This window comes from Alexandromys fortis, unplaced genomic scaffold, assembly GCF_014885135.2.
Source record: "Alexandromys fortis isolate MF-2015 unplaced genomic scaffold, M_Fortis_MF-2015_v1.1 scaffold_219, whole genome shotgun sequence".
NCBI lineage: Eukaryota > Metazoa > Chordata > Mammalia > Rodentia > Cricetidae > Alexandromys > Alexandromys fortis.
The window spans coordinates 1,308,489-1,333,632 of record NW_026068092.1 but is presented as its reverse complement, the minus strand read 5'-3'; the positions used below and the strand labels follow the sequence as shown (position 1 = coordinate 1,333,632).

Below are 25,144 nucleotides of genomic sequence, written 5' to 3'. Positions count from 1 at the left end.
TACTCCACAGCCTGTAGGAAGGAGAGTGAGCTTTCCAGGTGCCTCAGGAGGTCGAAACCTCTTCCAGGCAGCTCCGCTGGTTTGGGCTTTGTTCAGGCAGCTGGTCTGGTCTGAGTCTACCTTGTAGCTTTTCTCCTGAGAGTCTTGTGCAGCTCAGCTTCACCTGTCTGAGACGGACTCTCAGTTTTTGTTTACCCTGGCAGGGAGGGGCCTAGTGAGTTTGGTCAATTTCAGGGACTTTCTGAAGCTATTTTAAGTTTTTTTTCCTTTTCCTTTTTTTTTTAAATTTATTTAACTTTCCTGCTTAAGGAGCTTCTCCGAAGGATGGAAAGTTTCAGCCTTGGAGAAAACTGTTGTACTACAAAGGGAAGAGAGAGAATCTTCCCTTCAAATCTAGGGAGTTGGTTTTTGGGGTGGGAACTTCATACTACATAAACTAGTTTCACAGCACGGATTCAGAGATCTCTTCCCAGTCTGCTATTCTCTACCTCTGGACTTTCTCGTAGGTGATTAGGTGGATTTTGAGATAGAAATCACCAGGGAGTATCCCCTTCTGGTCCTGTGTTGGCTCTGTCTGTTTGTTGATGGTATCTCCTTGAGAGAGTACTTTGACCACTGTCTGAAACTGCTCAGCAACACATTTGCTCCAGGGAGCCTTATGGGTAAGAGGTAGGTCTACCTCTGTTGGGTGCCTCTTTTCCTAGAGGCCAGCTCCAGCTCTGGGCACAATTGGGGTTCACCTAAAACAGCTTTTCTTTTACTTATTTTCTTCTTCCTTCTTGCCTCCCTTTTTTCATGATGAGTCATCCTTGCCACGTCTTTCCTCTCCAGTTCCTTTCATTACAGCGTGAGACCCTACAACTTGTTTCATCTGTAAGAAGACTCTGCAGATCTTCTCTTGGATGTTGCCATAGGTATGTGCTCTGTAGAGTGCGCTCCTTCTGGAGGTGAGGCAGAGAAGGTGGGTGCCAAAAGTCTCCTTTAGGACAGGCAGGAACAGGTAAGTTTTGAGATTGGGAACCAGGTTTACTCTAGAGTCTCAGAAAAGAGGAAAATGAACACTTGTTCGTAACGCCTTTGCTGGTCTACACGCTCCACAGCGAGCATCGGGCGAGGGACCTTCTGATGTCTAGTCCGCCTTAGAAAGGTGGAAAGAGAGGAGAAACAAGGAAGAGATGCCTGGGCCAGTGAATAAGGAAGCGAGGAGATAAGAGAGAGAGGGACGAACTCGGACAATAAAGGAAGGAAGGAAAGGAAGACAGAATGAACGAGGGTAGGAGCGATTGAGAGATGGAGTCAAGGAAGGAGCGAGGAGGGAACAAGAAGGGTGGTGCGTGAAGAAATAACTAATTGATGAAGGGAATGAAGTAATGCAGGGGGAAATGAGGAAATGGATGACGGAGGAAACGGGCAAGTGAATGAAGGAAGGAGGAAGGAGTGACGTAAGGAAAGTGAGGAATGAGTAAATGAATACGTGAAATAACGCGAGGGAGTGCAAGGAGGCAACGAGTGAGATGGTAAATGAATGGGTGTGAAGAGACAAGCGAGCAAAGCTAAGCATGAGAGATGAGTGAGGGGAAGAATGAGGCAAGGAGAAAGGGAAAGGAGGACTCAGATCTGCACCTCCAAAAGGCACCTCATGGGTGGCACTTCTTGACCAGCGACCCGGCAGCAGAGAATCCCCAGTCCAGTTCTCCAGACTATCCCCGCCCCGCCGGAGACCCCTCCCCCCTCCCCGTAAGTCCACTTGCGGCTGCGCGGTGTCCCACGTGACGGTGAAGCTCCGCCCCCGCCTTCGGCCTCCCGCCTGCTGCGAGAGCGGCCTCAGCTTGCGGCAGCACCAGGTCAGCTGCGAGGCGTGTACTGTGTGGGCCCGGCCAGCTTGCGTCGCCGAGCTCGCGCTGCGCGCGGGGCAGGGAGCGGGAGCGGGGTCGGCGGCGGCGGCGGGGGCGGGGGCGGCATCGGGGATCGGGGCCAAGTACCGCGGGCGCCGGGGCCGGGCGCAGGCGACTGCCTGACGTGGCGGGGGCTCGGCGGGGCGACCCCCGGGCGTCCGGCGCGGGCCTGGCGCCGAGGTGCGGGCGGCCGAGGCCTTCGCGCGGATGAAGCGGGCCGTGGTCGTCTCCGCCTGGTAGGCCAGGCTCTGTCGCCAGCCGTGGGTCCGAGTGTGGCCTCCGGCCAGTCCCCGACCCTCGAGGCTATGAGAGCAGGGATTGCAACAGGCGCCGGGGCGGGCCTGCCTGCCGCGCCTGCCGTGACCTCAGACTCTTGAGCCGCGGCTGCGGTAGCTGAGAAAAGCCAGAGAGTTCGCGCTGTCCGTGCAAAATCGCCGGATTGTACTAGTTTAGATCATTTTAGATGCTGTCAGGCCGAACGAACTGACCGGGCGGGGCGCAACGGGGCCACTGTTCTGCCCGCGGCTGCTTTCTAGGGTCAGGCCGGGCTCCGAGATGCTTCTAGTCTGCGGCGCCCTGGGAAAGCAGCCACATAGCACGTCAGCACCCCTTGGAGACTCCCTCCTTGGAATAAGGACCCACTCCCTCCTCTGATCTTTCCAAGCTGCTGGGTTTTCTTTTGTTGCACATCTTGCGTTGCACTGATGAAGATTGGGGTGCGTTGAGGACAGATACTGATTGGGAGTCCTTCAAGGGTTGAGAATGCCTTTTCAGTAAACGATGAGTTGAAGATTCCTCCAAAATAATTTTCAGTGCACAACTATTTGCATTAGCAAACAATGGGAGGAAAACTCTGGGAGGGGCATGAAGTTATAGGCAGAAGTTAATGGAAAGCGGAGGAATATTTTAGATTTGCAGTCGTCAGAGTCTCCATGGGTTGTCTTTTTTATAAAAGTGTCTGTGTGCCCTCATGAATGGGTGAAGGTGCTCTGGAGGCCAGCAGAGGGCGTCCGGATCCCTGGAACCGAGCCACCCGATGTGGGTGCTGGGAATGAGAAACTCCAGTTCGCAGCTAGAAAAGTATGCGGCTCTTAGTTGCTCTGGCCCTTCTCTCTAACCCTAGCTCCTTCTTTCTTTGTTTCTTTATGACAAATCTCTACATATTCCAGGCAGACTTCAAACCTGTGGTCCTCTCATATCAGTACTCCTGAGTTCTCTCTCTCTCTCTCTCTCTCTCTCTCTCTCTCTCTCTCTCTCTCTCTCTCTCTCTCTCTCTCTCTCTCTTCTTTCCTCCGTCCCTCCTTTCCTTTCCTTTCCTTTCCTTTCCTTTCCTTTCCTTTCCTTTCCTTTCCTTTCCTTTCTTTGTTTTGTTTTTCAAGACAGGATTTCTCTGTGTATCTATGGCTGGCCTGGAACTCACTCTCTAGTCCAGGCTGGCCTTGAATTCACAGAGATCTTCCGCTGTCTCCTGAGTGCTGGAATTTAAGGCATGTGTCACCATGACTGGCAAATTCCTTTTTCTTGTGCTTAGTAAATATACTTTGCCCGCCCAGGAGAGTAGTCATCCTATTTTACTATACTTGTTCTTGTGGTTGTTTAGAAAGTAGACGGTATCCATTCCTGCCCAAGAAGGTAGACAGGCTGCTCAGATGACAGCTGTGGGACCCCATCCCTGCATGTGTGATGGGCTGGGGGTGAGTGTCTTATAAGGCAATTGGTCCTCACAGTCATCCACAGATGAGAAAGCCCTCCTGACTTCATAATTTGTGCTGGTGGTTTTGAGGAAGCTGAGATTTGGAGGTAGCAGCCAAGTACCCAGACTGTGGTTATCAGATGTCGTCATAGGAGCTAACTGAGATGCTTGTGAGACAAGCTGTCAAGGGTAGAGAAGACCGATTCCCTACCAGAGCATGTCTGTTGAGACAGTATGAAGGTGCCAGGTAGATGTGATCAGCGAGGTCATGGCCAGCATAGGATTATGAGAAACAAATGTGATCCTGTTTGGAGGATGTCAGAAGAACATTTTTGGTTTCCTGGCCATCCTGGACAGGACAGCCTGGAGAGGATGAGGTGATAGGGAAATCTGTTGGAACAACATTCCTATGCTCTGACTCCAAACTGTGACCATGAGTGAGATACTGGAGAAGAGTCAAGACCAAAGGATCTTACAAAACATAGATTTAAAAAGGAAAAGAGAAGCTGGGCATGGTGGCTCACACCTTTAATCCCAGTACTAGGAGGCAGAGGGACCTGAGTTCAAGGCCAGCCTGGTCTGCTAAGCGAGTTCCAGGACAGCCAGGGCTACACAGAGAAAAAGGGGGAGGGCAGTCATTGAGGCTAGAAGGTTTCAGGTAGAAAATGTACTGCACGATTGACACAAACAGACCAGTTAGAATATAGTGGCTGGAGATGCCATTGGGAGTGCATGTCCTGGGGAAATGAATGGATTGAAGGAGAGGAAGAGGTCGGGAGAGGAGCCTTATTATAGGCAGAGTTTTCAGGCTGGAGAGGTCCTAACCCAGAGATAGGTGGTGAAATATACAACTCTAGCCATCTCTAGGGCCTTGTGAGAAAGCAGTCAGTTCAGGGGAAGGAAAGTGGCTGAGCCAGTAGAGGTCCTACTCTTAGACAGACGGAAGAGAGATGAGCGTGTGTGATGGGAGCACAGAGGTCCAGAAGAGGCATGGGTGGATGGTAGGGAGAGTTGTGTCCCTTCAGTAGTAAGAAGGCTAGTTTTGGGCTAGCATCTGTGTTTTTTTTTTTTTTTTAATTTTAAAATATACACATTTGGGGGCTGGTAAAATGGTTCAGTAGTTAGAGTGCTTACTGCTCTTACAGAGGACCTGGGTTCTCACCTGATGGCTCCTGACTGCATTCCAGGGAATCCGACACCCTCTTCTGACCTCTACGGGCATACACACATAGTGCACAAAAATAAAAACAGATCTTTATGCTTTACTTATTTATTGTTATTGTGCGTGTGTGTGTGTGCATGCACGCAACGCAGTGTATGTGTGGAATCCAGTCTTCTATCTTTATGTGGGTTTCAGGCATTGAGCTCAGGTAGCCAGGCTTATAGGGCAAATGTCTTTACCCACTGAGCCATTGCACTGACCCTTGTTTTCTTTCTTTATTAAAGATGTGGTAGGGAACTGGGTGAGGTGGAGAAGGTTCATGGCCTACCAAATGGCTGACCTGTGCTAAAAGAACATATGGTTGGCCACAGGCCCTATCTTACCTCCAGGCTGGTTGCTTCCCCCGTAGTAGCTGACTGTGCACAGTTGTTTCTGGTTCATTCCGTGGGGGGGAGGGGGGTTGAGACAGGATCTTCTCTACGTGGCCTTAGCTGTCCTGGAACTTACTATGTAGATCAGGCTGGCCACGAATTCTCAGAGATCTGCTTGCATCTGCCTCTCTAGTGCTGGGATTAAAGGCATGAGTCACCCACCATACCTGGCTTTAGAAGGTAATATTTAGTTATTGTTTTGGGGATTTGTTTGTTTTTGACATAGCTCAGGTTAGCCTCAGATTCCCTTTGCAGATGAGGATGACTTGATTTAAAAAACATGTATTAATTATATGTGTATGTTTATGTCTCTGTGTGTAATGGGTACAGGTGCCCACAGAAACTAGACATCAGATACCTCTAGAGCTGGAATCACAGGCAGTTGTGAGCTGCTTGTCACGTGTGATGGGAATTGAACTCTGGTTCTGTGGAAGAGAGCAGTACATGCTCTTAAGCACTGAGCCATTGCTCTGGTCCTGCCCTCCTCCCCGAAAGATTTTTTTGTTTGTTGTTTTTTAAGACTGGGTTTCTTTGTGTAGCCCTGGCTGTCCTGAAACTCCCTCTATAAGACCACACTGGCCTTGAACTCAGAGCTCCACCTGCCTCTGCTGAGCTAGTTTGAAGGCGTGCCTCACCTTGCCCAGCAATAGATTTATTTATTTTTTTATGTGTGTGGGTGTTTTGCCTGCATGTATGTCTGTGCACTATGCGTAGCCTTGGTTCCTGTGGAAGCCAAAAGAGGGCATTGGATGCCCTGGAGTTAGAGTTACAGACAGCGTAAGGCACTATGTGGGTGCCAGAAATTGAACCCAGATCCTCTAGAAGAGCAGTAGCCAGTGCTTTTAGTCACTGAGCCATCTCTCCAATGCCTACTTATTTTTCTTAAAGAATTTCATTTTGAGCCGGGTGGTGGTGGCACACGCCTTTAGTCCCAGCACTCAGGAGGCCGAGGCGAGTGGATCTCTGTGAGTTCGAGGCCAACCTGTTCTATAAGAGCTAGTTCCAGGACAGGCTCCAAAAGCTACAGAGAAACCATGTCTTGAAAAAACAAAAACCAACCCCCCCAAAAAAATCATTTTGAGCCAGGCAGTGGTGGCACACACCTCCTTTATTTAATCCCAGTACTTGGGAGGCAAAGGCAGGCGGATATCTGGGTTCAAGACCAGCGTGGTCTACAGAGTGAGTTCCAGGACAGCTGGGACTTCACAGACAAAATCTGTCTTGGAAAAAGAAAGAAATAAAAAAATTGTGAAATTGTAAAGTGTTAATGAGGTGAATTGTTTAGCTTTGGGGATGTTAAGAAAGAGCTGTTCATGATGAATTCAAAGGTCATGTAGGTTTGGCTTTAAGCAATGTCTTTTTGCTGTTTTAGTCCCACTTTTTTCTCTTTCTTTCTTTCTTTCTTTCTTTCTTTCTTTCTTTCTTTTTTTTTTTTGACAGGCCTTGGCTGGTCTGGCCTGGAGCTTGCTTGCTATGTAGACCAGGCTGGCCTCAAACTCAGGGTGGTGGGATTAAAGGCTGAGTCTCACCACATCTGGCTTGTTTTAGTATTCTTGTTTGAGCTCTTTCTCAGGAAGGGGAGAATTTATCTGTAGGACATCTTTTGGTATCTTGTCAGTTATACCAAAGTTCTTAACTTAAACCTGATCGTGGGAGTGAGAGGCTGCTTCTTCTATGTTCTCTTTCTTTCCCTGTCTTTCTCTCCTGCCTCGTCTCAAATACTCTTCTGTGCCTAGTGCTCCAGGTCAAATGCCAGGCAAGTACTTTACTGAACTACACCCCTGTCCTCTTAATTAAGTTTTCTGCCCTTGAGTTTGTGACCTTACTGGTGTCTGGAATTACATTTGTGAGTGGTCCTGCCAGTCCCAGGATACTTCTGTTTTCCTGTGGTGCTGAAGGTGGCACCATAGGATGAAGACCTTGTGGGTAAAGAAGCCAGGTTATAAGACAGAAGGCCATGTGGGATCGTGGCTGGGAGGAGACCAGGAGTAGAGGTTTGGGATCACGGGAAGTCACTGCAGCAGGTGCCTGGGTGCAGTGCCATCAGCCCGTGTGGCAGCATGCCAGCTGCCTACCTGCTCAGTCCTTGCTTCTTCTTTCTTGCAGCCGACTACAGTGGTGAGGGGCTGCTGTGGCTGTCAGGATGGCAGAGGAGCAGGAGTTTGCCCAGCTGTGCAAGTTGCCAACACAGCCATCCCAGTCAAACTGTGTGAACAACACCTATCGAAGCACACAGCACTCCCAGGCCCTGCTCCGGGGCCTGCTTGCTTTGCGAGACAGTGGGATCCTCTTTGACGTTGTCCTGGTGGTAGAGGGGAGGCACATTGAGGCCCATCGAATTCTGCTGGCTGCATCATGTGATTATTTCAGGTAAGCTGCCTATGTTTAGTTTTTCAGTGTCTTGTTAATGGTTTCATTATGGCACTCTCATACATGTCTGTACTGTGTTTGGACCGTATTCACCTTACTACTCTCTTGTTCCACTCCCAGGGATCCCTTTCTTCTTCCCTCCTAGCCCACTTACAGTCTTGCTTTGTTTTGTTTTTGGTGACCCACAAATGTATTAGGGTCTCTCACAGGAGAGATGGGAGAGAGGTTATTTTAGTACCTTACTGGTGGCTATACCACTTAAGAAAATGTCACAAGCCGGGCGGTGGTGGCGTACGCCTTTAATCCCAGCAACGGGAGGCAGAGGCAGGCGGATATCTGTGAGTTTGAGGCCAGCTTGGTCTAGTTCCAGGACAGGAACCAAAAAGCTACTGAGAAACCCTGTCTCGAAAATCCAAAAAAAAAAAAAAAAAAAAAAAGAAGTCACACACACAAAAAAAAGGAAGAAACATGTTTTCCCTTCACTCTGCAGCCGTTGACTAACTGCCTATAGATCCTCAAGGAGGGATGCACCCTTCCCTTGTGACTGTTTCTGTAGGGCCAGTAACAGGCAGTGCTGGCTTTACCAAGTGGGATCACTGGCACTGGAGGTGGCTGGATCTTCTCTTTTCTCTGAGGCTCTCCACAGTCTGCTGTGGAGACACCATCAACCAGAAGAGTCTTAAGAGCTTGTTCTCATTTTTCAAAACTGGATCATGACTAGGTTGACTTACAATATTGTGGGTTTTTTTGTTGTTGTTGTTTTGGTTTGTTTTTTTTTAATATTTATTTATTTATTATGTATACAATATCCTGTCTGCAGGCCAGAAGAGGGCACCAGACCTCATTACAGATGGTTGTGAGCCACCATGTGGTTGCTGGGATTTGAACTCAGGACCTTTGGAAGAGCAGGCAATGCTCTTAACCACTGAGCCATCTCTCCAGCCCCTTGGTTTGGTTTTTTTAAGACAGGGTTTTTCCATGTAACCCTGGCTGTCTTAGAACTCACTCTGTAGACTAGGCTGGCCTCCAACTCTACCTGCCTCTGCCTCCCCAACACGCCTGGCTTTTGAGGCACGTGCGTGTGTGTGCGCGTGTGTGTGTGCATGCATGAGTGTGTGCTTCTTTTTTACTTTACTGTGGGGTTAAAGCCATGAAAGTTGAAAGAATAATGTGTGGTGAACATAATTGCCAACGTTGCCACATTACTTTCCATCTCTTTTTATGCATATACTTTCAAGACGTTCTGTCACTTCACCCCTCACCCCATTATAATGCCATCTAAGAGCTTTACGCAAGCACAGCTATTCCTCTGATATGCTCTGAATGCTAAGGCCCAGAGCTAGGAAAGTATCACTGTATAGACATTATCTACATGATGCTCAAAATCTCTTTTCCCTGGCCAACTACTTTCTGTCTTATAATCGCTCACAGGAGGAGATGTAAGCAATCCCACTCCTTCTAAGATCCTAACAACAAACGGGGGCATGATTCCATTGAACTTCACTCTGGGGAACCAGTGAGTTTATTGGGTTTTTCTTCAGAGCATAGATGAGGTGTTACATACAGGAGTTAGCACCTGAAAAGTCTTTACCCAGCAGAGATGAGGCTTCCTTGTAGCTGCATAGATGGAGCCCCTCTCCAGGCTTCCCCAGTCTAGTTAATACTCGTGGAGCCATGTACAGTTAAGGCAGTGTTGCATATAATGGGAGGTAGAGAAGGTGAGGTGCTCAGGTGGGGATTTCATGACCCTCCCCATCCCTGAATGGCTGGGGTATGTAAACAGTCAGTAAGCCCAGATGGGATAATCTTTTTACAAGGAGGTTAAGCCAAATACCCCATGATGACAATTACTTGATTTGGAAGAAAGTTACTCACAACAACCTCCCATCAGTTATCAGGTGTTAGCCTTTGGCCTTTCTAATAGGCTCTATAATCTTTCCAGTATTTCTTGGGGCTTCTAGCATGGCAAATACCTATGCCAGTATTTGGTACAATATAGCTATATGGGAGAAGAATGAAAAAATTGACTTATGATTGTAGAGACAGACAGAAATTCCAGCTGAAAAATTTGGCATTCTAATAATATGGCTCAGGGCAAATCTGAATGGTTGAAACAGGAAGGCTAACTGTGAGTTCTCAGTGTGAGTGAGGTTCAAGGAGTTTGGCGTAAGTGCAAAGGCCAGAGAGCCTGTCCTGAATTCTTGTGTCCAAAGTCAAGAGATGGGATTGGATCTTCCCCATTTAGTTCATGCCAGTCTCTGCTAGAAAAAGGTGTTGCTCTAGGTATCCTTAATCTAGTCACATTGACACCAAAAATGAGCCGTCACATCCTGGGCATGGTGGCACACTCCTTTAATTCCAGCACTCAGGAGAGAATGAGGAGGAGTAAGAAATGATGGTGCGGCTCTGCCCCTGCTACTCAGGCAGCTATAGGTGAGCTGCAGGTCAGCTTCCAGTCCTGTACCTGCTGGCCTGCCTCTGCCTTCTGAGTGCTGAGATTAAAGGTGTATGGTACCACTTCTTGGCTCTTAGGTGGGTTTCTTAGGTGGGTTTGTTTATTTCTTTGTTTTTGCCATGCTAGAGAATGGACCAGGGTCTCATTCATGCTAGGCCAACATTACAACCTGATTTCTGTCCCTAGCTGCTTCTTTTAAGTGTATATATTTATCATAAATTGAGTTACAGGAAAGTGGTAAATGTATCAGTAAAGAATTAAATGTTTTGTTCTGCGCCTAGTATAGTGGTACTTGTCTGTAATCTTAGCACTCAGGAGGCTGAGGCAGAAGGATTATGAGTTTGAGGCCAGCCTGGGCTACAGAGGGAGATGCTTCATAAAACAAACAGCCATTTTTTAATTGTTGGGTTTTGCTAGAAATAAAAATAAAACAAACAAAAAAGATTTGTATGTTCTTTTTCTTTGGGGATTTTTTTTTTTACTGGTTTTTATTTTTGAAATATGTTGATTCTGCATAGTGGCTGAAAGACAAGCGATTCGCCATCAGCCCGAGTCTATCATTTATGAGCATTGTTTTAAGATTTATCTAAGAGGAAAGGTTAGATAGCAAGACTTTTTTTGTTTTGTTTCTGCTTTTTGGGACAGGATCTTAATATGTAGTTCTGGGTGGCCTGGAACTTGCTATGTAGACCATATTGGCCTTTGACTCAGAGATTTGCTTCCTGAGTACTTGGTTTAAAGGTGTACACAACTACACCTGGCTAGATCTGCTTACTTTTATCTCTAAATATTTATTTATTATGTATACAATATTCTGTCTGTGTGTATGCCTGCAGGCCAGAAGAGGGCACCAGACCCCATTACAGATGGTTGTGAGCCACCATGTGGTTGCTGAACTCAGGACCTTTCGAAGAGCAGGCAACGCTCTTAACCTCTGAGCCGTCTCTCCAGCCCTTGCTTTTATCTCTAAATACTCTAGTATGTCTAGGGATATTCTCATACATCGGTAATACCATTTTCAGCCTAAGAAAATTTAGCTGGGCTGGGTCGTAATTCTGGAGTGTTTGCCTAGCATGTATGAAACCCTGAGTTTCATCCTTAGTACCATGTAAACTGGGCAGGCTGGTACCTTGGGTGGGTAGTGGAGGCAGAAGGATCAGGTCATCCTCAATTACGTATCGGGTTCTAGGCCAGCCTGGGTTTTCTGAGACCCTGTTTCCAAAAGGGATGTGGAGAGAAAAGTTTAAGCTAAGTTACATGATTTCTTCCAATACCGAGTCTTAATAGCCTTCAAATGTCTCCGAGCCTGCTCCCACAACCCTCATTCTAGGTCCAGAAAGGACCATGTGGTAGCTTCTTCTGATACTTTTATAAAACTGCTCTTTTTTCCAGCCTAGGCTGGCCTTGAACTCCTTAATTGTGCCCCCATTATCTCAGTTCTGGGGTTATAGGCATGCAGCACCATGTCTGCTTTTAATTTTTGTTTTCGGTGCTGGGGTCTTAGGTTTTTAGCCTAAGATGGCCTACTCAGTGTGCAGTGCAGGCTGTTCTCAAACTTGTGCTGGGTAACAGGTGTGAACCACTTCAGCTGCTGCCTTTGTTTGGTTTATTCTTTAGACTTGGGTTTCACTGTTTAGCTCAGGCTGGCCTGGAACTCCTAGAACTCCTCCTGCCTCTGTCTCTGAGTGTGGGATTAAAGGTCTATACCACCATTCATGGCCTTGGCCCTGTTTTTAAATTTGGTTGAGTTTTGTTTGTTTTTGGACAAGGGTCTTTTTATGTAGTTTTGGTTGGCTAGAACTTCCTGTATGGGACTAGGCTAGCTTAAAACTGGTTGCATTTCTCCAGTTTCTGTTTCTGGAGAGCTGGGGTTATGTGTTAGCCATGCCCGTACCGCGCAGAGACAGTGTTCAGGGTACTGCCATTTCTGCTCTTACCAGTACCTCGAGGTCTGAGCAGAGAAATCAGCAAGGGAAGTCTACAACAGCAGCTCTGGAAAGTCCAGACTACAAAATGCAAAGAGAGATGGCAAGAGGCTGGCCAAATGCGGAGTATCTGGAATTAAGTTTAACGTGTGCCTTAGTCTGTAGGATTTTGGAAGCTTGCCAGGCTTCTGAAGAGAACCCAAGCATAACTGGACATAGAAAAGGGCCATTGTATTCCTCGCAAAGAGCTAGTTCTCTCTGCATTAATCTGAATGTTTACTATGTTCCCAAGAGGATTTATTGGGGGTAAATTGCACAGATTTGTTAGAAACTTGAAAAAACAAACAGCCGTCAGGAAATTGTTTATACAACAGTAATGAAAGAAGATTAGCCCTGTCCTTTGTTGGCTATAATATGAATATGTAGAATTTGAAGCTGTTTCTGTTGGTGAAAGAGAAGGAAATACAGAAAAATTCAGGAGGTTAAGAAATATCGCAAAAATAAAAGGAACTGCATGTGACAAAAATGACATTGTAAATCAAGGGGCAATAGATGCCACATTGCCACTGGAAGAATGAAGTTGGACCCTTGCTACTTACCTTATACAAACGTGAATGCAATGCCAAGTGATCAGTAGTTTTGTTTTGCAGTGCAAAGGATCAAACCCAGCAGTCTTGGCACATGCTAGACAGGTGCTCCCTTAGGGCTACACCACCCACACTAGTCTGATGAATGTGTGTGGAGTGTGTCTGTTAGTATCCACCCATGTAGAGGTCAAAGGTCAACCTCTCAGACTTCTTCCGTTGTTCTTCATCTTATTCCAGTTTTTGAAAAGTCTCTTACTGAACCTGACCAGCGAGCCCTGGGGTCCTCTGGCTCTGCTCTGTATCAGTGGGGTGACGGGGCTGTGTTGTATTGCCCGACTTTAATGTGTGTTGGGGATCTGGCTCAGGACCTGATGAGTCAGATCATTACCCCCACACCATCTCTCTGGCTCTCAAGCCTGAGTTTAAGTATTTAACATTACATAGCAAACTAGAGGGAGATAGAGAGAAGTATTTTCTAATATAATCTCAGAGGAAAAAGTCATTCTAGTTTTGATAGAAAACAGTAACAAAAATTGGAATAGATACATTGATTGCACTTATAGACAGCTAACATGGTAATGTGTACCTGTATTCCCAACATTCACAAGGTTGAGACCAATCTGGACTACATAGTTTTAGTTATCTTTAAAAACAAAAACAAAAATAAAACCCAAACCAAATTTCTCAGGCAAGCATGATAGTGTATACCTTTAAACCCAGCACTTAGGAGGCTAAGGCAGGTGAATATCTGTGAGTTCAAGGGCTACCCTGGTCTGTAGAGAGACTTTGACTAAAACAAAAACAAACCCCAACAAAACAAAAACCCGCCAAATTTCTACAAATCAGAAATCTTCAGGAAAGGATGGAAGAGTTTAGCTTACCCCTGAAAAGACCTGTCTCTTCTAATAGATGAGAGATTATACCAGGAAACTACAGAATTCTAGATTGTTGCGAGAGGCTATTGGATGGCTTTTAACAATGTGATAAGATTTTTTTAATTCCATTTATAATAATATTTATTCTCATGGTGGCTGAGTTAGAGCCAGTATTTCCTGGCTCTTAGCATGTTTGTAAATGGTATGGAGGCCAGGTTCCTGGCCTCCAGTGTGGGGAGTAATAGGAATCAGGTGGATAGGACTGTTCAATCATGAATGTATGTTAACTTTGTGGCCTAGCATCCACATTTGTGGAAATTAATCCAACCAGATATGGTATGACATAGGGCTGGTGCCATATCCATCACGTGAAATAAGCCTAAAAGACTGACGAGAGACTTTACAGAGTGAGGATGCCTCAAAAAATCACGTCGCTGGGAAGGCCCACTCCATCATGGCACTTGCTCCCCAAAGCTGCAACTCTATGCTCTGAGGCCCCAGGGATTGGTGGGGTTTGGAAGGTTTTCAAACTCAGAAGTGGACTCGGACTTTTTACCCTACAGTAATAAAAGCATGTTTGGTCCTGGTTATTGCCTCTTTCCTTGTGATACCTACTCAGTGTCTCTGCATTAGAATAATCTTTTTGTACACTTGGTGAAGATATGTCTCTGTCCTTCCTCACCTACCTAAGACACCTTCTGATTGCTTTAATAATGAACTGAGTGGCCAGCAGATAGGCAGGAGAGGATAGATGGGTCATTCAGGAAGAGATCGGAACTCGGGGAAAGAGTTGGAGGCCTGGGAGATTCACCAGCCAGCCAGAGAGAAAGTTGGACAAGAGAGGTAACAAGTCATATGCCAAAATGTAGATTAATATAAATTGGTTAATTTAAGTTTTAAGAGCTAGTTGGGAACAAGTCTAAACTAAGACCAAGCTTTCATAATTAAAAAAAAAAAGTCTCCATGTTATTATTTTGGAGCTGGCAGTCCAAAGAAAGAACTGTTAAATCTCTGTTGGGATGTCTTAATGTGACATGATAGGATTCCCCAGCTATTTTGTTTAACTAGTTCCTCCTGAATTTTCCTCTATCTACCCAGCTGCTTTGCCCCACAAAGGATCTTGTGTCCTCCAGGTGCTCCTGTAATCAGTCTGTCAGCAGGCTCTTAGCTGTATCCTGGCATTTCAGCTGCAGTTCTCCAACAATATTGTTCTTGCTGTGATCAAGAGCCTCCCATCTGACTGGTTTTCTGCCGCTTCCCCAGCCCATTCTCCAGCCCTTCTGTCTAGGCCACTTTATGTCAAAGTTCCTCTATAGCAGTGTCTCACCGCACTGATGCTCCAGTACACAGTCTCTTCTGCCCTGGGGATCTAGCTGGGCTCTGCCTGCCAGCCTGGCCCCCTTTACCTCTTGCTTGCTTCCTTTTGTGTTAGTTACACTGAGCAGAAAGCTCATCCAAGCCGAGTCTGTGTACCTGCTTCCTCGTCTGTGAAGCACTCTTCTGTGTTAGATGTGCTGCTGTTAGCTCTTCCCATAGGTCTCACTTCCCCAGCGTCCTGCTCCTGCTCTTTCCAGATGTTTGGGGAGTTACTTTCAAGTCAGACTCCCTTGAGCTCCTCTTCAGTATTTTAGTATTTTCCCAATCCAAACAACTATCATCTATCCCCCTCTGCCCCCGACTCCTCTTTCCTTTCTACTCTGTGCTGAAAATGGCACCTAGGGCTCTGTACATTAATTCTAGGTAAGACCTCTGCTTCTAAGCTATACCTGCCTGTCTTCCTCCTTTGTCACCGTTAAATTTGTATGTTAGGAGGCAAGAGAGATGGCTCAACACTTAAAGAGCACTGGCTGCTCTTTCAGAGAAGCTAGGTTTAATTCCCAATATCCATATGGCAACTCACAACTGTCTGTAACTCAGTTCCAGGAGATCTGATTCCTTCTTCTGGTCTCAGAGGACACTGGGCCATATAGTGCAAGGATGTACTTTCAGGCAACATTTGCATAAAATAAGTACCATCTTGCCAGGTAGTAGTGGTGCCCATCTAAAATCCTAGCACTTGGGAGGCAGAGGCAGGTGGATCTGGGAGTTCAAGGTCAGTGGGGTCTGCAGAGGGAGTTCCAGGACAGGTCAAGCTACATAGTGAGACCATGTCTCAAAAAATCAAAAATAAATAAGTACAATTTTAAGAAAAAAATGCAATATAAAAGCCAGAAATTTAGTAGTTATCTCAAAAATACTATCAGTGGTAGCCAATGGCAAGCCTAGCACTGCCATCAGCAGCTGGAAGAGTTCCTTTCTTCTTAAGTTCCAGCTTCCAGTTTCAGCTGAACTAAAGGAAAGAATTGGAAGAGTCAGAGTGAAGTCAAGTTAGTGAGTTTATTAAGATAAGGAAGAGTCCATATGTTAAGTTGAATCATAGACGTTTGGGAAAGAAGAGAAGAACAAAAAGGCTTTTTCTATGTAACCCTGGCTATCATGATACTCATTATGTAGACCAGCTTAGCCTCAGATTCACAGAGATCCATCTATCTGTGCCTCTCGAGTGCTAGGCTAAAGGTGTGTGGGATCACACCTGGCTTATTTGTTGTTTTAATATCTTTGTTTAAGATATCTTTAGGAAAACATAATAACATCTGTAGACAAGTTTACCTTACCAGTTATATTGAAGCATCTTGGCTCTCTGTCAACAAGAAAGGCAAACTAGATCCCACGTGGAAGACTTTTCCCCTTCTTATATCCCCTTGTTTTATTTTATTTTCTGTCTTTCTGTTCTGCCTTAATACTCAACATGTGGTAAGTATCCCTTAAATATATGGAATGTTTTTTACGTATTTGCCATTAGCACATTCTTTCCAGGCTTACTCTAATTATTGCTGTCTGACGTGAGAATTGTACTGGTAGATGATGTAGCAGGCAACTAGACACTGGCCTGCTCTCAGAAAGTGCATGTAGGGTTCGTAGGACCATGTACAGGGAGCCAAGTGATTCCAGGATGACTGCCCAGCTTGATGAGGCTCCTTCCATACACTGACTCCCCTTTGCCAACTGTTTATTTAAAGCACAGAGCAATCAGTGTTCAGCATGCAGACTGTTATCCAGCCAGCCTCACCACTAGCTCTTGGTACCTTCTGAATGCTTTCTGTGGCCCACACTGAAGTCCTGACTGAGTAACTCTTAATGCCTTGTCTCTTTGCCTTACAGAGGAATGTTTGCTGGGGGATTGAAGGAGATGGAGCAGGAAGAGGTCCTGATCCATGGTGTGTCTTACAATGCCATGTGCCAAATCCTGCATTTCATATACACTTCTGAACTAGAGCTCAGCCTGAGCAATGTGCAGGAGACCCTGGTTGCTGCCTGCCAACTTCAGGTGAGAGTTGCCTTGTTGAACAAGAAGACTCATACCTGAGGGGGGCTTCCCCAGATACCTGTGATGACTGCTGGCATGAGGTAGGTCAAGAGGGCGAGAATACCAAGTAACGAGGCAAAATACGGAACAGGGAGGGTACCTTGGTGTTGAGCCCGGGAACTGAAGCAGAGTGACTCCAACTAAAGAGCCCTGGGGGGTCCATGGGAGCAGCAAGGCAGGCAGGTAGCACTAGTAACCTGTCTAGTGCATTGGCCCAGCTACTCCAGAGCTGAAGGGACTATTGAAGAAACTCCAGTCTCTTTCTTTCAGCAGAGAGGCTAGAGAGAGGGCACAACTGGGGAGGACACATTGTTCAATCCCACAGAAGGCCCATGAATGGGAAGATGAGGCAAGATCCATTGGGTAAGCTGATAGCAAGACAAGCTGGTGAAGGATGGGCTCCCCCCATCATCACCTGCAGTGATAGGTGGATCAGGAAGGAGGGGGAGGTGGGAAAGGTAAGTCATCCCATTTCTGCGGCAGTTTGAACATGCAGCCTTGTCATAAAGCAAGTTTTACTTGATAGAATATCATAGATTTACAAGTCAAGTTTGTTGCAGCTGGCAGTTTGCCCCCATTTGCTGTATCCTGCATTAGACCTGGTTGGTGACTCTGCACAGTGTCCCCAGAGACTTGGATCTGAATCCAAGCAAAATCAGCCTTGTTAGCTTGCTCTAGGCAAGTGTGTTCCATTTTGAGTCTGTCTGGTTGGGGATCCTGCACTAGATGGGCCTCAGCTCTGTCTGTGTAGGATTCCACCCAGCAGAGGTACACTGCTCTGAAACAGACCAAAGGACCAAGGATGGGGAAACGAGGTCTTGGTGCAGGGGGATGGGTTATTTCCAGATGGCATTGTTCATTCACACTTGCTCAGGCCCAGGGCAGAAGTGGAATTTTAGGGGAAAGGGGACTGGGGAGAACCCAGCATGAGTATGTATTTCTTTGATTATTTGCAGGTGTCCAGCCCTTAGAATCTCACCTAGGAAGAAACATGAGTTGTCTTTTTAATATAAAAAATTCTAAACATTTCTTAATAGAATTTAGATATTAGCAGAATTTCCCTGTATACAGTGGTTAATTTGTTGGTGATCCCAATTGAGTAAGAGATCATTGTCTTGTGGTACCCTCAGAAAATTGGTTCCAGGACTCCCTGTGGATACCAAAATTCGAAGGTCTATAGACTTTCTTCTATGCTCCTTGTACATAATCATCATCTCTAGATTCCTGTAATACTTATTAGCTAAATGCTACACAGACAGTTGTTATACTATATACTGACATGCTAAAGCTGGGTGTAGTGATGCACACCTTTAATCCCAGCACTGAGACAGAGGCAGGTGGATCTCTGTGAGTTTGAGGTCAACCTGGTCTACAAAAACATTCCAGGACAACCAGAACTGTTACACAAAGAAACCCTGTCTCAAGAAATCAGAAGAAAGAAATAAAAAAAAAGCGACAACAACAAAAAACTGCACTTGTAAGCCAAGTACTTCAGAGTTGGGTGAGGGAGTTCAAGGTTATCTACATAGTAAGTCTGGGCTAGGCTAGTGCTGTAGTGAGTATGAGGACAACTTGGACTCTATACAGTAAGAATGTATATGTATACTCTATAGGCAGTTTTACCCTCTGAAGTAGAACCTGTAGATAGAGCTGCCGCCTTTTTTCTTTTTCTTTTCTTTCTTTCTTTCTTTTTCTTTTTCTTTTTTCTTTTTTCTTTCTTTCTTTTTTTTTTTTTTTTTTTGGTTTTTTGAGGCAGGATTTCTCTGTGGCTTTGGAGCCTGTCCTGGAACTAGCTCTGTAGACCAGGCTGGCCTCGAACTCACAGAGATCGGCCTGCCTCTGCCTCCCAAGTACTGGAATTTAAGGCGTGTGCCACTGCCTCCTGTATTTCTATTTTCAGTGAAACTCAAATCTTGTTTTCCTAAAGCATATGTTAGATATAGTAGTACATGTGTTTAATTCCAGCACTTGGGCAGCAGAGACAAGCTACTGTGAGTTTGAGGCCTTCCTGGACTATACAGTGAGATCTTATTTAAAAGTAAAAAGGACTTTATTTGTACATGGTTTGTTATATGGAAAGGTGGTTTTTTTTCTTGTCTTTGTTTTGTTTGCCTGTCAAATTCCAGGGTGTCTTTGAACAGCCTTCAGGGCTCAGTTGACTGACACGCAGCTTCCTCCTTCCTTGGTGCTTCTTTTGGCCTGCCTTCCCTCCCTCCAGTGATTGTGTACATCTAGGGCCAAGCTATGCTGCTTCCTGGGAATCTTGCACCCACTGGAGCTGAGTGGGTCTCTTAGTTCAGGCAGAGGCCACAGGATGGTCTGACAGCTTTTCAAGAATTCTGAGTCTGGGCCTTGGCTCTGGTGAATGTCTGGAGATGCCTTGCTGACAGTTGTGAGTGCAGCGGTGAGTGGGCCTGGCAGGCCTGCTCTGTCCTTCCACTGATGTGCTCGTTCAGAGAAAAGAGCCAGGTATACTTCATTCTAGTGCCTTGGCCCTTCTAGAGAGTACTGGTCAGGGAATGGCCACAGGCTCCTTCCGAACAGTGACAGTCTGAGACATGTCTCTCTTCCTTCCCACATGCACTTTTGATCTGAAAGCAGGCAATATATATAAAAATCCTGTCTGTGTCAAGTGGTGTTGGTGCTCTCATCCTCAGGTTGTTCCCCACTACTTTATCCTTGTTTTATGGGTGAGGACTGGGGCTCTGAGACACTGAGAGCATGCCCTGTGTTCCATGGCACGTTCTAGACTAAGCCTGCAGGAAGTCCCAGCTTTTTATCAGAAAAAGTTGGGGACAATTGAGGGAAGATTTCACTTTGCATCCCCTAACCCCAGAAGGCTTGCTACAGGGACAGCCCCTACATAAGCCTTTTTCTGCTCTCATCCTGTTTCCCATACCCAGATGCAGTTCTCCAGCTCAGGCTTGAGTGGGTGTCCTTCTTTTTACAGATCCCAGAAATTATCCACTTCTGCTGTGACTTCCTCATGTCATGGGTAGATGAGGAGAACATCCTCGATGTCTACCGCCTGGCAGAGCTCTTTGACCTGAACCGTCTGACCCAGCAGCTGGACACCTACATCCTCAAAAATTTCGTGGCCTTCTCGAGAACTGACAAGTACCGCCAGCTTCCCTTGGAGAAGGTCTACTCCCTCCTCAGCAGCAATCGCCTGGAGGTTTCTTGTGAGACTGAGGTGTATGAAGGGGCCCTGCTCTACCATTACTCCCTGGAGCAGGTGGAGGCTGACCAAATCTCACTGCATGAGCCCCCCAAGCTCCTAGAGACAGTGCGTTTTCCCTTGATGGAAGCTGAGGTCCTTCAGCGGCTACATGACAAGCTTGGCCCTAGCCCACTGAGGGACACAGTGGCTAGTGCCCTTATGTACCACCGGAATGAGAGCCTGCAGCCCAGCCTTCAGGGCCCACAGACAGAGCTTCGCTCAGACTTCCAGTGTGTTGTGGGCTTTGGAGGCATTCACTCCACACCATCTACAATCCTCAGTGACCAGGCCAAGTACCTGAATCCCCTGCTGGGAGAGTGGAAACACTTCACTGCCTCTCTGGCTCCTCGAATGTCCAACCAAGGCATCGCGGTGCTCAACAACTTCGTGTACTTGATTGGAGGGGACAATAATGTCCAAGGATTCCGAGCTGAGTCCCGATGCTGGAGGTAGGAAAGGGCACTTATTGTTGCCTTTGTCGTTTGACAACTCTGTGTGCAGGATTTGTGGGTTATGTGGGCTGCTCAGGGGACATGTTATCAAGGGCCCATCAACACAGGCCTAATTCCTGCATCTGTCTTTTACATGAGTGTTAACAGCCTCTCTGGGGTATACCTGTTTCATGTAATGAAGTCCCAATGAATCCAGAGAAAGTGGACCACAGTGAGATAAAAGGGACATCAGAATTGCTTTCTTGCCCCTCCCTCTGTCCCTGCTATCCTGAAGCCCAGCTGTCTGCAGCGGGTCACCTTGGCTGCCTATGCTCAGGGAGCATGCTGGGGAGTGCTGTGTGGGCTGGGCTAGCTGCTCCGCCATCTTCAGTCTAGCTCTTCAGTACTTTCTTTCAAGTTCCTTGCTGGCCAACTCTGCTCCTTTTCTCCAAGGATGTCTTCCAGATGCTGCCTGCTTGAGCCCACATCTGAGTACAAAGGAGTGGAAAGGACCAGTAAGCATCATTGAGCTTTTGCTAAATTTCCCCTTGACCCTGTAGTCAGATAAGAATATACTCAGTAGATACTATGAGGAGGCAGTTTTTTTTGAGGGAATTTTGTGGACTGCTTTGATCTACAGGATGCGTCTAGCTCTGATCTGAGAGGACTATTTCTTGAAAGAGAACAAAAGACATTAGTTCAAGTCTCCAGTACCCTCAGCTACCATTGGATTTTGAGGGGCCTCTCCATCATACCTTAGTGCATGTGGGACTCCCACCATCCCTGATCCCTACCGCAAGCTAAGAGAGGATATTGTAGAGAGCAGCTCTGGGTTGGGTGCTATTGCAGTTCATTTTAATAATTCTGTTCTGCCTTTGGCTGTAAGCATAAGGCTGGGCTTATGCTGTCCCTGTCACACGAATCAAGCAAGCACAGTGATACTGACCAAAAGAAAAACAGCCATTACTTGGTCATTTCTCCTGACCCTAGGAAGCAGTCACCTTTGGTGAACTAGGGAGACTTAAACCTGCCTATAACACATTGTGATTAGATGGTTGGAATGGCAGAGTTCAGAAAGAAGGAAATGACTCACTTCCTTTGTAACTGGATACTGTCTCCAGTGAGTATTACTGAATTTGGCTTCCCTCCGGTCAAGCCTGGAAGCTTCTTTCTTACAGGGCTCTGCCTCCAGCTGTGGGGCTCATGTCAGACTGCCCCACCTCATCTGTTGAGAGCTGCAGAGCAGAGCTCTCTAGAGTGACAGCTGACCTTGGATCAAAGGAACTGAAATACGTCGGGTGGTGGTCGCAAGTAGGGCCAAGGCCTGCCTGCCAGCTGGCGAGTGTGTCTGTCATCGAACAGAGTGAAAGCTTCCTTAACTTCCTAGCCATCACAAAACTTGCACAACAGAGGGTGCAGCTCTGCGTTGAATGCTGCCCTAGCATGAATAAAACCCTGGTTCCACCCCAACACTTTTTTGTTTTTGTTTTTAGGTCGAACTTGTGCCAGTTGAATAGGCAGGATGACCTTGAATTCATGATCTTTCTGTTTTCATCTCTATCTAAGTGCTGGGATATCACAGTGGCTGATCCCTAAAACTGATTTTTCTGAGTTTGTTTCTTTTTCCCTTTTATAGTTTACCAGCTTTAAAATCTATAAGCTCTTGGGATATAAGAAAACAGTATTTTGCAATAAGGTTTTGCAGTGTGAGGAACAGTGCTTAGCAGGAATATCCTAGAGCTCTGTAGAAACTCTAAGAAATTGTATCATGAAGCAAAATGATTGTGTCTTTGTTTCCAGTACTTCTTTTATTTTCTTCTTTGAATTCCTATATACAACTGTGTTGGCCTCGTATGAAGTACCTAAAGTAATTAATTAATGTGAAAAAAAAATTTTTTTTTCCCGAGACAGGGTTTCTCTGTAGCTTTTTGGAGCCTGTCCTGGAACTAGCTCTTCTAGACCAGGCTGGCCTTGAACTCAGAGTTCCGCCTGCCTCTGCCTCCCAAGTGCTGGGATTAAAGGCATGCGCCACCACCGCCCGGCTGTTTTTTTTTACTGTATACTTGGAAATGTTTAAAGTCCAAGGTTGTGTAATATATGGGGTCTGCCCACTGGTTTGTCCTTTGTGAGGTGGCTGTGGTAGGAGCACTGAGCCTGATAGTCACATTTTGGTCCAGGACACAGAAAGTAGAAACCAGGAATGCAGAGTCACACAGTTTTGTTTTTGTGTTTTTTAAAGACAATGTCTTAGCAAACAAAACAAAACAAAAACCCAACACAACAACAAAAAGACTGTCTTATTCTATAATCCTGCTTGGCCTGGATTGACCAGGTTGGCCTTGGACTTTGCAGTGATCCTCTGCTTTCCTGTTTCTAGGATAGGAGATCCTAGAAACTATCCTCTTGAGTCCATTTCCCAGTGACCTAAGCAGGACCATAATACCTCCCAAAACTGCCACCCTGAGGACCAGGTCTTAGTTGGGGTTACTTTGCTAGTATGAAACACCATGACTAAAAACACCTTGAAAAGGTTTATTTTACTCGTAGTCCATTAAGAGTTCATCATCCAGAGCAGTGAGGGCAGGAACCTGGACACAGAAGCTGATGCAGAGACCATGGAAGGGTGCTGCCTACTGGCTTGCTTTCCATGGCTTGCTCAGCCTGGTTTCTTATACAACCTGGGACCACCATCCAGGGGTGGCCCCACCCACAGTGGGTTGGGTCCTCCTCCATCAATCACTAATTAGAAAAATGCCCTTCAGGCTTTCCTACCCTGATCTTATGGAGGCATTTTCTCAGTCTTAACTGAGTCCTCTCTGTGGCTGGAGAGATGGCTCGGAGGTTAAGAGCACTGACTGCTCTTCCAGAGGTCTTGAGTTCAACTCCCAGCAACCACAAGGTGGCTCACAACTATCAATAATGAGATCTGATGTCCTCTTCTGGCCTGAAGGCATACATGCAGGAAGAACCCTGTATACATAATTAGTAAATAAGTCTTTTAAAAAAAGGCATCCTCTCTGATGACTAGCTTATGTCCAGTTGACATAATACTAGGCAGAGCAAGGTCTTTATATATGGACCTTTAGAGGACACTCGATCAAACCATAGGAGTTAGCCACATCATTCTTTGTACATTTTACATAATATAACTAGATAAATTCTTGAGCACTATCTGTGTGCTGTGCCTAGTAGTATCTAGCCCATGTTGCATGTACCCTGACCCTGCCTGTATAAAATAGTATTTTGGGTTTTTTTTTTTTTAAAAACATTTCCAGGTGTATTTAAAGTTTTAGTAGCATTTAAAACAGTAAGAGTTGGACCTAGTGATGAACCTATAATCCCAACTGCTTAAGAGGCTGAGGCAGGAGGATTACCAGTTCAAGATCTGCCTGGGTTACTGAATGAGTTCAGATCAAGCTTGGTCAAGTAGTGCAAAGGCGGCTGGGGCCAAGTATGGTGGTTCATACCTTTAATCACAGCATTGGGAGACAGTGAGGCAGGTGACACAGTGAGACCTTATTTCAAACAAAAGGAGAAAGGTGGGCTGGTGTGATATGGCTCAGTGTAGAACTCTGCTGGTCTGCACAGAACCTTGGGTTTAATCCCCAGTACTTCAGTGTGTACCCTGCCATACCACTAACAGTCATGGAAATAACAGAAGAAAAACAGTTTGCTACATTTGACAAAGACCTCTAGTTCATTTTGAACTTAGATTTTACTCTTAATTTATGATAGTTTGGCAGTTCAAATATGTGAATTAAAGTTATTATCTTAAAATTTTTTGGCTGCTATAACAAATACCACAGAATAAGTGGCTTAAATACCCAACACCTGTTTCTCATACTCTTGGTTCTAGAATGTTAGCTGGGAACCCTTTCTTGCTGTATCCTTACATAAAAGACAGACTGAGTTCTCATCTCTTCTTTGTAATAGTTTGAATGTAATTGGCCCTCATCTCATAATCTCATAGGAAGTGGCACTATTAGGTGTAGCTTTGTTGGAATAGGCATGCCTCGTTGGAGGAAGTATGTCACTGTGGGGGTGGGCTTTGAGGTTTTCTATGGTCAAGATGCCGTCCAGTGTCTCAGTCCACTACTGTTGCCTTCTGATCAAGATGTAGCCATCACCATGTCTGCCTGCACACTTCCATGCTCCTTGCCATGATGATAGTGGACTGAACCTCTAAAAGTGTAAGCAAGTCACCCCAATTAAATATTTCCTATGTCGCCTTTAATCCCAGTACTCTTGAGACAAAGGCAGATGGATCTCTGTGAGTTTGAGACCAGCCTGGTCTACAAGAGCTAGTTCTAGGACAGGTTCCAAAGCTATAGAGAAACTGTCTCGAAAAACAAAAACAAAAAAACAATTTTTTTCCTTATAAGAGTTGCCATGGTTATGGTGTCTCTTTACAGCAATATAAACCCTAGCGGAGATAGAAGTTGGTACCAGGGACTGGGGTATTGCTGTTACAGGTCTGACCATGTTTTTGTTTGGAGGAATTTGAACTTTGGTGTTTTGGGTTAAGGAAGAAACAGAATGCTTTAAGCACTGCTTAATGGGCCATACTAGTAGGAGCATGGAAGACAGTGGTGCTAAGAGTTATTTGAACTGTTGGGGGCTGGCTCAAGAGTTTCAGAGGAAAATTTTAGTATGTTGCCTAGAGATTGTTCTAGTCATATTTTGGTGAAGAACAT

General features: G+C 45.9%; 1 protein-coding gene across 3 annotated transcripts in view; it reads left to right on the top strand.

Moving 5' to 3' along the window:
- Positions 1 to 858: 858 nt before the first annotated feature.
- Klhl22 (kelch like family member 22) overlaps positions 859 to 25,144 on the top strand; it is a 39,024-nt gene continuing 14,738 nt past the window's right edge. The window contains exons 1-4 of one of the 3 annotated variants that reach the window (XM_050122937.1): positions 859 to 914; positions 7,288 to 7,551; positions 16,595 to 16,760; positions 19,750 to 20,468. In XM_050122937.1, coding sequence (XP_049978894.1) covers positions 7,325 to 7,551; positions 16,595 to 16,760; positions 19,750 to 20,468 — 1,112 coding nt within the window. In that variant the 5' untranslated portion in view covers positions 859 to 914; positions 7,288 to 7,324. Of the gene's footprint in view, positions 915 to 1,760; positions 1,845 to 2,242; positions 2,976 to 7,287; positions 7,552 to 16,594; positions 16,761 to 19,749; positions 20,469 to 25,144 lie in introns of those variants that run through there. The other 2 variants (XM_050122935.1, XM_050122936.1) reach the window with 2 other exon arrangements.